Source organism: Peromyscus maniculatus, chromosome 4 (assembly GCF_049852395.1).
Source record: "Peromyscus maniculatus bairdii isolate BWxNUB_F1_BW_parent chromosome 4, HU_Pman_BW_mat_3.1, whole genome shotgun sequence".
Taxonomy (NCBI): Eukaryota; Metazoa; Chordata; class Mammalia; order Rodentia; family Cricetidae; genus Peromyscus; species Peromyscus maniculatus.
The window spans coordinates 27,882,946-27,897,464 of record NC_134855.1 but is presented as its reverse complement, the minus strand read 5'-3'; the positions used below and the strand labels follow the sequence as shown (position 1 = coordinate 27,897,464).

Here is a 14,519-nt window from a genome sequence, read left to right as displayed (position 1 = left end):
GACAGGATCCCTGGGAAAGCATTGTAACACCAGCCATGTACTCTTTTTTAAAGGACACGTGTCCAAATGAAAAAGACTTCCACTTCAATTCTAAGCCTATTAATGCCACAGCTAAAGAACTTAATATGCTCCTTGTTCATAGGAAACCAAAACTAATCCATTAAAATCATACGATTGCCAGGCCTAGTGGCAATCACCTGCAATCTCAACAGGAGGTAGAGGCATGAGGATTGAGCTCCAGGCTAGCCTGATCTACATGAGAGCCTGTCTCAAAACAAAATAAAACATACACCCCAACTAGCCAAACAAACAAATCACACTATTCCACTTACTTCCATATTTGAGATAACTACTAAAGAAAAATACGTGTAATCCATTCTTTCATTCCAAGCTTTCACTATAGTTTTCATTTAGGAAAATTTTTCTCCTAGCCACATACTGATAAGATTGCTGTTGTGTTAAAACCAACCTCTTCAGCAATGTGAACAACACTGGTTTTCCAGCACTACAAAGTTAGAACAAATCTGGGTATAATAACACTTGGAGCTGCCGTGGAAATTCTAAACACCAAATTTGAGTTATTTTAAAAACTAGATTCCTTGGGCCTGAACAATGGTTCTGCAGTTAACAACATGTGTCGCTCTGCTGTGGCCCCTGGCTTGTTTCCCAACGCTGACATGGTGGATCACAACCATCCCTAAGTCCAGTTCCAGGTGATCCAATATTCTCTTACGTCTGCAGACACCAGGCATGCACATGGTGCACCTACAAACACGCAAAGCAACACTCTGTGCTCATACAATTGTAAAACTCTAAAAGAAATTTAGAGTCTTTTTCATTGATTTGATAACATACATGTACTAAAAATATCACACCATACAGTGTGACTATTTAAAAACTACTTTTTGACAGCCAAAGAGAGGACTAGACAACAAAATAGCTCTTTTATCAACATATTTTTCTTGAAAAAGAACTATTTAACTATTAATGATGCTCTAGGAATCTTCCTAGGAAGATGCCAGAGCTCTAGCTTCCCTTCTATTTCTGATCTCATAGACTCTGGCAGGAATCTAGCATCAGAAAAATAGAACTGACGCACATCCCTGAACTTCAATATAGATTCTGGCTAAGTGGAAGGAGCAGGAAAGAAGCTAGTGTGGCTACTTTTACAGGAAGTGATGATGATGGACTTTAATCAGCTGTAAAATATTTAGTAAAGAACCATCAGACTGGGGTTTAGACTATGCTTACTAAAACCACAGTATTAGAAATGTAGACGCAGAGGGAACAGGGAAGATCTATAAAACATCAGAGGGCATTGGGGGTCCACAGGGATGATCTATAAAACGGCATAGGGCATTGGGGGTCCACAGGGATGATCTATAAAATGGCATAGGGCGTTGGGGGTCCAGAGAGTTGTATACCTGGATCAAGTGGAAGACAGTCTTTAGCAAAAACCATCTACTATTTTTTTTCTCCTTCTTAAGACAAGTTTTTAATAAAATAGCAACTAGCAGAATGAATGGAAGTCCAGATGAGAGACAATAAAAATGGAAGAGGTGGAAAAGATAGTATCACTTCAAAACAAAATCGCTGGTTTCATTTAGGGTATACTTGGCTGTGGATGATTATAAAAAAGCCAATTATTAAGTACAATGCTGGTCACCTGGATGAAAGATGATACCCTTAATTAAGAAAGAAAGGAAGACCTCAAGAATGGATAAGGGTCTGAAAATGATGAATTTGAAGATTCTGCTATGTTAGAAATGTTCTAGAGAAATACTTCCTGGAGCTTAGCAGATAGAGACAGAACTTGAGGGCCAGCAAGTAGCTGATGGGAACTTAAGATAAAAGAATGTGAGCTGAGGATAGGACACCAAAGTGAGCATGAACACACTTGACAGAAAAGGGCAATAGAAAAAGAGAAAACGAAATCATCAAATGTGGCCAACATCACATAATATAATACAGGGAAAGATACTGATGTGAACATGGGTTGAAGAGGCTCCTGGATAACAATCTGGAGACTACTAGGAACTTAAAGAATTCAGGAGTATGAGTAAAAGTTTATGGTAAATGTAGGAGACACCAAGTATTTCAAATTATCTTTTCAAAATTTATATATGACAAAAAGGGAGAGATGAAGTGGAAGTTTATTGAAAAAGATGAGATTAAACAAAAAGGTTGTCTTGGAAACAAAGATCCATGGATACTTTTTTGAGAAGACAGACAAGAGATGTGAGAAAAGATAAGTAAAAATGAGATAAAGACGAAATATGTAGTTATACAATCAAATCAGGAAGGGTTGGGGATAAAAGAGGATAAAGGAGGTATGTAAGTAGGAAGGCAGGAAAGTGCAATTCATGGGTGGTGGGTCTCTGTTTCCCCCACACACTGATTGTCAGAAGCATTCTGTTTGGGATGGGGTGGCAGAAGGCAGGAAGTCAAGAGTCTTTCTAGGGAAGGTGTGCTAAGTGGAGAGCAGCGTTAATAAGCATGTGAAAATCGAGTGTTAGTTAAAGGAGGTAACAGGCTTTATAAGGGAAAACATTAAAAATGACTCTAGAAAATGATTACTTTAAAAAATTGGGCATAATTCACACACCAGCAATCCCAAAACTCAGCAAGTAAAGCAAGGGGAACTACAGTGATTTTAAGGCCAGCCTAAAATACATAGGTATACATGAAAAAAGGGCATAGCCTTCTGTTTTACAAAGTATCTTATCAAGGAATTCATACTGAGAGGAAAGTCAAATAAAGAGAATGCCATTTAAGGCAGCTTGTATCAAAACAACAACCAACCATTTCACTTAGAAACGACTGCAAATGTACAAAGAAGCTTGCAAGAATAAACCACTTTAAAGAACACCTGCGTACTTTCCAGACCTAGACTCATACATGTTATCTTTAATACTTTTATCTAAACTACCAACAATTTATAATGTTTATAATGTTGTCAAGTGATTAAAAAAAGATCCTATCATTTTCCCATTTCCAGTAAGAGGTGCAATCTAAGTTCAGGCATTAGAATTAGCTGTCAAGACTGAAAAAAGGATTAAAAAAAAAAGATTAGTTGAGTTTGGGTAGTCACTGCTAAGACATGTTAAGATCATCCAGGATGGGACAGTTAATTTAGTCTTAGAAGGGTTTTAAACTTGAAGGGTCTTGATGGAGATGCCAAGACGTTTTATGAGAAGAGGGAGGAAAAAAACAAAACAAACAAACAAACAAACAAACAAACAAACAAAAACTCCCGAAGCCAGCCAAAGAAGTCAAGGGCAGAGGTACATGGCTTATCATATCCATTAAAAACCAGTACTGAAGCGCTTTTACCCCCAAATGCACAGAACATGAATACTGAGAATAAAATGTCAACATATCAGCTGTTCTTCCAGCACACAAGGAGGCTGCCGCCTTCCCGAGCTACAGTAAGCTCCAGAACAGCCTGGGAAACAAGGGGAGAGGCCTTGCCACAAAGAAAGAAAACAACAAGCACAGTTCAGAGAGAGCAAACTGGAAGGGACAAGGCTGTTGCACACACTGGAAACAGTGTCAAGAAAAGAGGAGAGCTTAGTAGTAGGGAAATTTCTTAGTGGACACAAGGCCCTGGATCCATGCCTAGCATCACAGAGAGAAAAAAGACAGGTAAACACAGAAATAAACAATAGATGGAGACTGACAGAAACCACAGCATTTGCAAAAATGACTTTAGTGCACTGATCTCCAGAACGACAGGAGCAGAAACTTTGCCTGTCTTTTTAAGTTTTTCCTCTATTAACCTAACAAATACTAGTTTACTACAAACTCAATCCTCTGCCCTGTGATGCCATCCATGCCAGCCCCCCAAAGGACAAACAGGAATGCATGGAGTGGGGAGTTAGGAGGACAGCTAGCCTTCTGAGGTCTGTAAGCCCTTAGTTCTGCTAACAGGATCTTTTCACAGTCCTCTGATGACAACTCTGCTATTAGTTCTCTGTGCTTCCCAGTAGGTGCTGCCATGCCCTCTGTTTAGCAACTCCTCTGAAGGCCTAGAATCTCATTCCTAAACAAAGAGAAAACAAGATGGCACTGAGCATACGTGCATAGTGAGCTGCCAGGTGTGTGCCTTTGTTTATCTATTCTGTTCCTACTTGAATAATAAGCTGCACAAAGGTAGAGCTTGTTCATGTCTCACTCAATGTCATCATCTATTTGTTTGTCTAGACACTAAGCAAGTAACCCATTCAACAGAGAACAGAAGACTTTTGATGCTATGATCTCAGCCATACCAAGTGAATTTCTAAGCCATTATAGAAAATAGAATAAATTCCAAAAGACTAGTCCAGCCTAGATTTGCTGGGAATATTTGTATATAAACGGACCCCAGAAACTGTTTGATACCTGTGGATATAAACTCAGGGCAACTGTGAACACAAACTGTGACCACCTTTTAAAACATTGTCTCATGTTGCCCAGGTTAGTCTTAAATTGGCCATGCTGTCAATCCTTGAACCTATAATACTTCTGACTACCTCTGAAAAGCTGGCATTACAGGCACATGCCACCACACACGGTTATATGACAGTACCAGGGATCAAATTCGAGGCCTTGAGCATGCTTGGTAAGCACTTTACCAACTGAGTTTTAGCTCCAGCCCCAAAGTATGTTTCTTTTGATAGAACACTGGGTATTATTTTCAGTCAAAACAAGTAATCAAAGTCAAGTAACTTTCCAATGGAAAGGCTTTAAAATGTCCTGAAGAGCTGGTAATACCTTACAGCAGCAGTTCTCAACCTTCCTAATGCTGTGACCCTTTAATACAGTTCCTCATGTTGTGAGGACCCTCAATCATAAAATTATTTTCATACTTCATATTTTCATTACTTCATAACTGTAACTTTGCTGTTATAAATCATAATGTAAATATGCAACCCCAAAGAGGTCATGACCCATAGATTGAGAACCATCACCTTAGAGAGTTAAAGAATTTAAGTTGTAAGGGGAATTAACTTTTATAGATAAACTGATTTAAAAAATTAACTCTATTGTATAGTTTATTTGCAATTTTGTTATATCCCTAACTTCTTTAAAAATGAGTAATTAGCACATTAATATACCACACAGGTACACCAAAAGTAATTTTAAAAATAGTTTATTTAAAAATCTAATTATGCAACAATACATCCTTTATTATAGTAAGCCTGCAAGACAAAAAAAAATAGCATAAAGAATACAAAAATCTCCAATTATTTCAGCATCCCAATACAACCATTGTTGGCACATTGTTGTATCTTCTTTTTCTTAATGTACATGTGCAAATATGTTTTACCCAAACCTCAGTTTTCTAGGTAAATTCTATATCCTGTTTTCAAAACTGAGTATCATGTACTAAATAATGTCCTAAGGTATAAGTCACTTTTCAAACTCATTATTTTAATGCCTGCATTATATTCTACCATACAGGCAAATGTCTCTCTTCTAATTTTTGTGGTGCAAGGGAGATGATATTAGGTCTTAACATATGTTAAGTAAGAGCTTCATCATTGAGCTACATCCCCAGCAATCTATTTACTTTTCTGCAGAATAATTCCAGACACGAGGTCATTAAGTCAAAGGATAAACACTTAAAATCTCCTGACATGTGCCGTTTAATTTTTTCTAGAAAGACAGTTATTTTAAATTGCTTGTAAATTTTTGGAATAGCTCACTAAGAAAATTCTCAATTACTTTGTGAATAATTTTCTAGAACTTAGCATTTTGAATAATATGCAAGTTATTAAACTTTAAACTCACTAAAATAATGGAGATTTGTATAAATTTGGGCAACTGAGCAAGATTTAAGATAACTACCTCAGAAACTCAATTAAACAAAATTAGTTACAGAACTATCAAGAATATAGCAACTATGCAAAGGATCAAGGCAATATAACACTATTCTATTCATATGGGAAAAGGTAAGAACATTATTCTCTATGTTCCTATTCAAGAAAATGATGAAGTATTTTGTTCACATAGAAATTCTAGGATGTCCAAAAAAAAAAAAAAAAAAAAAAGAAATTCAACAAACAGTAAAATGCAGCACATTCACACAATACACTTGGATGAGGAGAAGCAAAGGTGTTAAATGGTTTAATCATAAAGAGACACTTTTACATGGTACAGTACCTGGTTAGAACTGGCTTTTTCAAGTCTGTCAATCATAATTTCGAATTGCAAAGGCTTAATTTCCATCTTTCTGTTAAGTCTATTTAATAATGTCTCATCTTCTGAATCCATATCATAATCTGGTTGCTCGTTGTCTAGGTTAAAAGCTAAAAAAAAAAAAGAGAATAATTCTTCAAACTGAGTTGAAATTATGACACAAAAATTAGTTTTAGAGACTGTACAAGGGCAGGTATATTGCTTTACACATGACTTAAAGTTTGAAAGAATAAAAACATAAACTGAGAAACTATCTTTTAAAGTCCCCACATACATGACAAAACATAAAATAGTAGTTGTAATATAGATGAACATGCCAGTGTAATAACATAAGAACTATGGAAGAACATTAAAAAAATTATAATTAAGCTTAGCATTCAGTATATTATACAAATTGTTGAAGATAAAATGTAAATAAAAACATTTTTTTAGTGGTGTTAGAATGGCAGGCTAGTTACAAAACAAATTAAGGCTAATTCCTACTCTTATTGTAAAGCTAGTAAGTGATATATCTCACAATGTTTAAAAAAATTAAGATACACTAAAATAGAAGAAGAAATTTCAGGATATATGGACAATTTTGAATTCAAACACTAAAAACTAATTTAAAATATTGACTATATAAAATTTTATAACAAGTCAATATACAAAGAACTAAGGAAAAAAGAGCCACTTTTCTTATGGTTTCTCTGAAATGTAAGAAAATATACTTAATACCTTAAAAAAAACTAGCAAAGAATTTTTAATGGAGAATAAGTAGCAATGGACTTTTAAACATGCAAATCAGGCAGACACAGACATAGTATTTTTCACACATCAGCTAGACTAAGATATAAAAGTTGATATTTAGCTATTTGGGAATGTGAGGAGAAAATTGTAAGCTTGTATTTATTAATTAAAATACATGCTCTCTGACTTGGTAATTCCAATAACTTTTAAATTTACATAGAAAAATACATACAGGATTGGTTGTGACTCCATGAGAAGTTAAGAAAATGGAAAATAAGCAGTCCATAGAGGAAAAGAGAAATGATGGTGTACACATGCTCAGAACGTCATCCAAAGCCAGGGTGGCAATGAGCTGTGAGCATTCATGATGGGGGTGAAGCTGAAAGAACATGAGGCAGAAGGCCAAGGTGTAGAAAGGACATGCATGGGTAGGCGTACTTATGTTTTAAGTGCAGAGTATTTGGAAGAAGAAAAAAAGAAATTGCTGATAATTCTCTACGCCTGCTCAAGAGGGGCTATCAGGATAGTAGTTCAAGGATGGAAAAGGGAATACCAGTTTTTCTCTCTAATAGACATTGTTGAACATTTTAAAATATCGTGTCTTTACTGAAAAGGCTAAAGTGCACAAATATTCACTGAAAATGTGTGGTGAGAGTTTAGAACAAAGCAGTAAGAATACCAGCCACCAGTGTGCTGGTTATTTAATACTGCCTGCATATGAAGGTAGACCCACTGTAACTATAGGTCTTATCTGTGCCATTCGAAGATTTCAACATGACATTTTTTTTTTTTTTTTTTTTTTTTTTTTGGTTTTTCGAGACAGGGTTTCTCTGTGTAGCTTTGCGCCTTTCCTGGAACTCACTTGGTAGCCCAGGCTGGCCTCGAACTCACAGAGATCCGCCTGGCTCTGCCTCCCGAGTGCTGGGATTAAAGGCGTGCGCCACCACCGCCCGGCTTCAACAAGACATTTTTAAAGGTAGTTCCCAACAGTGACAATAGAAACAGAGGTGTATGCTTATTAACTTCAATAAAACCAGTCACTACAGATAAGATTTGAACTCTAATTCATTCTTTAAAGTGTTTTACCACTAAAAACCAACAATAAAAATAAAAATAAATGTTAGCCAATACTTATATACTTTTATACCAATTACTATGGGCCAGGCAATGGCTCATGTGCTCTATGTCTACTAAATCAACTGCCTCAGCCTCCCTATGTAGTAGGTATTTTACATCCCAATGAGTCTCAGATTCTGACATTTTACAATGTTAATGTATTTAACTTGTACCATATCCTACACAATGAAGTTAGAGAGTCAGGAGTTCTAGCTATTGGTGAACTTATACTATTCTGTAATTATGATTGATTTAAAAATATACTTGAAATTTAAAATTTAGTCTTTTATAATTATTTTTAATTACATGACTATTCTTCACAAGAATGCCTGCAAAAAGTCAATCCAATTCATATCAAACTCAATGAGAGACATTTAAATCCTACGAACTCTGCAGATTACTAAACACTCTTCTTTCTTCCATAAAGAAAATGCTATTTGCAGCTGCACACAATGAACACCTTTAGTGTGCAGACTAACAACAGTTAACCAGGTAGCTTGATACAAGCAGAAGCTATTTTAAAGAAAGACTTTCCAAAGTGCTAAGGAGCTTAACCCAATATGCTGCTTTCCACAGTAAACAGAAATTCCCCAAAGTCCAAGGGCAAGGCTATAGATAAAATCTGCATGACCATCTTGTACACACCTACCTAATCTTACTCACCTCTTGTTCCTCCACCTCCTATCTGCTCTATCTTCTTATTCTATTCTGACAAAAGCCAGCACCCCCACTTGTGAGGCAGGGGAAAGGACAAGAAAAGCTGGGAAATAGTTTAGAAAATTAATGATAAGAATTGACAGGAGACCTGGCAATGTGCTAAATCAGAGTTGGGGCAAAGACTAGCTTAAACTAGCACTCTAATTATGCTAGCACTCTCATTTTCTCTTTTACTCGGAAACTACAAGCATCATCAGAGACTTAGACTTTCTGTTGTTTCCAAATCAGGTACAGGTGTTTCAGCATTCTGTTTACCCCATACATGGGTTCTTTATGTTATCAGATAAAAAGGCAGATTCTCTTGTAAAAGTGGTCACTGCTTTCATCATACTTATATACCTCTACATAGTACTTGGGGAAAGCGAGAACTCAATGCTGTTGGCTAAAACAGCATCTGTTAAATGTGGTACAAGAGACTTTTAAGCTATAAGCAGAATTTTTTAATTTATTGATAACTCAGTTTTTGAAACCCAGAAAACATCTTTCCTTGCTGTATAACAAATAATATAAACAATGGGTTAGTGTTGCAGGCCAGTCAACCAAACAAAAAAAAGTAAAACACCCCCTATATACAAGAAAAGGAGGGGGGAGAGGTGAGACGGGAAGAGCTGGAAATGTTCATATACCCAAGGCTCAGGGAACATCGAGGAAGAGGGGGCAGAAAGATTTTGAAGGCCAGAAGAACAGGGAGCTTGCTGAGATTGTGTCTCCTAGTAATGTTAGAAGCTACACCCATAAAGTCTCATCTACATAAGTGCCCAACAAAGACAACAACAGACTTGTCAACATGGATGGGGAAAGCCCACAAAGCCTAAGCCTACAGGCAACTAAGGAATGCTGGGCAAAGGAGAAACAGTCATCCCTGGGGAAGAGCACATCAATTAGTTGTCCGGTGTCAAATGGTCAGCTCTGAATATATATACATACAAGTAACATAATATTGGACCAAACAGGTTATATTTAGGAATACCTATATATATGCATATGCATATAGATTTTAATAATAACTAGTGAAAAAAGAGACCATGAATTTGAAGCACAGTGGGGAGGGAATATGGGAGAGCTTGGAGGGAGGAAAGAAATATTATATCATAATCTCAAAGAATGAAATATACAAAGGCACTGAAAAGGTTAATACGGGCATATATCTCCCTGCATGTAAATGTCTTGTGGTAAAAGTGTATCAGCAATGAAACAACCAAGAAACCAAAGAGGATTTAAAGATGTGCATAATCATGCTAAGAAGAAAAAATGAAGTGGGAAAGAAAGCAGAAAATTCCCTTCAGTGTCCACCAAGAAAGTCTGGTTACTCTCTGTAAGAAGAGCAACAGCTGCTGCATTGGAAAGAAACTTGTATAGTCTGTTGACAGAACACATAAATTATTTTCAAGTTGACTGGTTATAGCTTAAGGAATATATGCTTATTAGTCTAACTAGGAGTACCTTTCAAAGTCAGTTAGCATTTGGCCATATTCATATTCAAGTATCTAACAAGCACAGCAGCCTAATGGAATGAAAACACATATAACCAGGAAGATCAGATTTCCAATAGCTGAAATATGGCAAGATGTTTTCAGATTGAAGTAGCTAACTGAGCATGGTATAAAATGAGTGGTATCCAATTCAGTGGAGCACATAATAATGAGGCAGTTCACTTCACACTATCATTATTGATATGACTGCTAACTAGTATATCATGCTCATTAAATGTTGTAGGATACAGGGAAACATTTATTCTCTTCCTCTATCTTTTCTCTCAAATCTCCAGGAGGGAAAGGTATAGGAATGGTAATATAGCTCGTTTTTGTTCTCCCCCTTCACAGTTTCCCAACTGTTGGAGCTGGGAGAACTTAATTGGGTGTATGTTCTCTCATGTCCTTCTTCCTTTTTTCCTTCCTTCCTTCCTCCTTCCAGGCATCCACTGAATGGTAAGCACAAGAGGCCTAAACTCCTACAGCTGAAGACCTGATGTAATGAGTAGTACAATAAGTGTTTCTAATGATGTCTTAGAAAGTCCTTTAAGACACATATTTTTTCTCACCTTCTAATACTACTTTAAGTACTACTAAAATTATGTCTGTTTCTCAGTTTTAAAGTAGAAAAGGGAAAGGAATGGTACTTTGCTCAATAGTATCTTAAATAGTCAATATTTTCTGCTATTCCTTTTTATTTGCTGATGTCAAAACATTCTATTTTCTCCAATTTGGTCTCCACCTCATAACCTTTAGGTAATACAGCCGACTGCACAGTTTTACTTAAACTCTTCTTTTTATTTACATTAAGAGTGCAGCACCACGTGCAGCATACATATTCTCTGATATACTGAACATGCCAATCAGAGTGTTTAAAAATTAAGACTTTACAAATAACAAAGCCCATCCTGATTACTTCTCTACTTATTTATGAATTTGGAACTCTTTACATAAGTCACCTCTTATTTATAGATGTCCACCTTGCCCTGAACCCTTACTCAGTTCTGTCTGATACCCTTCCATAGTTAACTACACCACAGAGGAGCCACTCACTCAAACAGCCAGAGTTTAAATATATGAGGTAGATTTCCTCCAACAAAGTTAAATGAAGTTAAATAAGGCAGAATGATCATGAGGCTTGTCTCAAAATTCCATTCTCAAGTAAGTCGTTAGAGCTGATAAGAATGGTGTGAAAGTTAACAATAACTGGATTATATTACCTGCTAATTCAGGATTATAGAGAACCTGAATTAGCAGGTAAGAGAACATTGAAATGTTCAGTAAGGATCAGTCCCCTTCCTCCTCTGTATCTAGGAGTTAGCTAAAATCAAGTTACCTTCAAAGGGGATGACTGTGTGTCTGAAAACAAGAAGATTGGCTGGAAATCTTTATATAGATAAGTTGAGTTTGTTCTCCTTCGGGGTAGCTGGAGAAATCCTTTCTTCTCACATATCAACCTGAAAGTTGATTTACAACGGCTTCTTCAGAGAACTGTGGACTACACAAGGATGACTCCAGCTAAGACTCCTAGCAATGGTAGAAAGGGTGCCTGAACTGGCTGCCCCTGTAATAAGATTGGGGACTACCCTAATTGTTATCATAGAACTTTCATCCAGTAACTGATGGAAGCAGATGCAAAGATCCATAGCCAAGCACTGCTCCTAGCTCCAGGAGTCAAGTTGAAGGGAGGAAGGAGGGATTATATGAGTGCTCGCTGGGGATGGGGTGGGGGAGGTGGGGGTGGGGTGAGGGGCATGTTGGTTGGTTGGTTAATATCATGAGGGGGAAAGCCACAGAGAAAGCTGACCCCAGCTCATGAGCTCATGGAGTCTAGACCGACAGCTAGGGAGCCTGCATGGGACCTACCTAGGCCTTCTGCATGTGGGTGATAGTTGTGGAGCTTGGTCTGTTTGTGGCCCCTAGCAGTGGGACCAAGACCTGTTCCTGGCATATGAACTGGCTTTGGGAACCTTTTAGGATGCCTTGCTCAGCCTTGATGCAGGGGGGAGGAGCTTGATCCTGCCTCAACTTGGTATGCCATGCTTTGTTGACCCCCATGAGAGGTTACCTGTTCTGAGGAGTGGATAGGGGAGGGGGTAGGAAAGAGGTGGGGGTAGATAATGGGAAGAAAGGAGAGGGGGGAAACTGTGGTTGATATGTATAATAAAATGCAAATTTAAAAAAAGGAAAAAGAAAACTGTGAACTACAACACTAGTGTATCAAAGGCAAGCCGAGGTGCCATATTAGTGGAGGTAAAACACAAGGAACTATCTATCCTACCACAGCCACTCCACTCCTCCTACTCCATCCTTCAACTCAGCCACTCAGGAATAAAGTCAAAGCATCCTTCTCTGGGGAGCTGACAGGTTAAAAATACCATCGGTTATATGATCTTATTCAAATATCAATGGATAATTGAGTAGTTCAGTTTTTTAAGTAAAAAACAAACAGCAGGAATGATTTCAGAGTAAGCAGACAGTGCAAGAAGAAAAACAATATATCCTGAAAATTATTAATGAAACAATATAACAGGAACAAAATGCTACAGAAAAAGAAACACATTTACAACAACAAATTTCAAATTTGTAGAAAATCTGCAATTCATACATATACATGATTTGTTAATAGCAACATTGAAAGTTAAAGGAAACCATGTTCAAAATTCTGATGGATGGCAGTTTCCAAACTAGAACTTAATTTCAGATATAGACGGCCCGCAACAAAGTCCACCTGTTATGTACACTTAGGAAGCTGAAGGAAGATATGTCCACTTAAAAGGAAGAAAACAGGCCCTCCAGGAACTGGAAACAAACACATGAAAGAAGCAAGAGAACCCCAGGATGATGAATGATAAGCATGCACCAAGCCTAACAGCAGCTAGTCTAGAATACTGCAGCCAAACGAACAGCTCCAAAGAAAGGTCCACAGGAGAAATGACAGACTCTGCCACTCTTGGAGAATACTGGGAAAGCTATCCTCCTGCCGAAGAGTTTGTGACAAATATAAGATAGAAATTGTCATAGTCAGGGTTTCTATTGCTACGATAAAACACCATGATCAAGAGCAACATGGGGAGGAAAGCATTTATTTTTAGCTTACAGTTTATAGTCTATCACTGAGCGAGGTTAGAGAAGGAACTCAAGGCAGGGGCTAATGAAAAAGCCATGGAGAAACACTGCTTACTGGCTTACTCCTCCTGCTTTCTTATACAAGCCAGAACAACATGTTCACAGGTGGCACTGCCACATGTTCACAGGTGGCACCACCGCAAGTGGGCTGGGCCCTCCCACATCAACCACTAATTAAGAAAATGCACTACAGGCTTGTTCACGGGCCTATCTGATGGGGGCACTTTCTAAACTAAGGTTCCCTCTTCCCAAATAACTCTAGCTCGAGTCAAGTTTACATAAAACTATTCAGCACAGTAATAGACACAAAGAGAGGAAGACCATTTCCTTTGAAAATACAACTTAATCAAGAAAAATGAAATTACTGATCACCAGTATCAGCTGATAACATCTGCTTAACATACAATGAATACTGATTTAATAGTAAAGCCACAGTCAAAGTGTGCTGACATATGAAAAAACTGAATTCTGATCTTAAGTAGTATGAAATGAGGAGATAACATTTTTAAAGCAGTTGAAGATAGTAGTATCATTATTTAGAATTTGGAAGACAAACACTGAAAGAAAAAAGTACGTTTTGGTACCTTTTCTATTCTATAATAAAATACTGTGACAAAAGCAATTTAAGGGATGAAAGGTTTTTCTGGTTCACAATTCCAAGTTACATCACAGCAGGGAAGTCACAGGCAGGAGCTGAGGGAAGTGGTCACATCACATCCATAGTTAAGTGCAGACAGCAATGGGAATGATGCATGCATGCTAGTACTCAGCTAGCTTTCTCCACCCTCCTACAACCCAGGATCCTCTGCCAAAGGAATGATGCCACCCACCGTGGGCAGGCCTAACAAACATACCCACAAGACATCCTAATCTAGACAATTGCTCTTTGAGACTCCCTTTCCTGGACTTTCAAAATTCTGTTAAATTAACCATAACATGCTAAGATTAAAGGTAGCTGCTTCACTAGAGATTGACTTTCTAAGACATTTCTATTACATACATTATGCATGATAATGGATTTCATAACACCTTCACACATCTAATGTACTGCCCTCGAACCCTAAACTCTTACTGTCGCATTCTCCTACCATTATCCCCAGCCCTCTTTTCTTTCCAACAAGTCCCACTTTTACTTTGTGTCTGGGTGTGTGGTTCTATGAGTTGTATTAAAGCTAT

General features: G+C 37.5%; 1 protein-coding gene across 4 annotated transcripts in view; it reads right to left on the bottom strand.

Annotated features, from left to right (window-relative positions):
• Positions 1 to 14,519, bottom strand: part of Epc2 (enhancer of polycomb 2) — a 111,415-nt gene that overhangs the window by 32,496 nt on the left and 64,400 nt on the right. For all 4 annotated transcript variants that reach the window (XM_006974287.4, XM_006974288.4, XM_042275267.2 and 1 more), the window contains exon 3: positions 6,145 to 6,290. In XM_006974287.4, the coding sequence (XP_006974349.1) occupies positions 6,145 to 6,290 (146 nt within the window). The remainder of the gene's footprint in view (positions 1 to 6,144; positions 6,291 to 14,519) is intronic.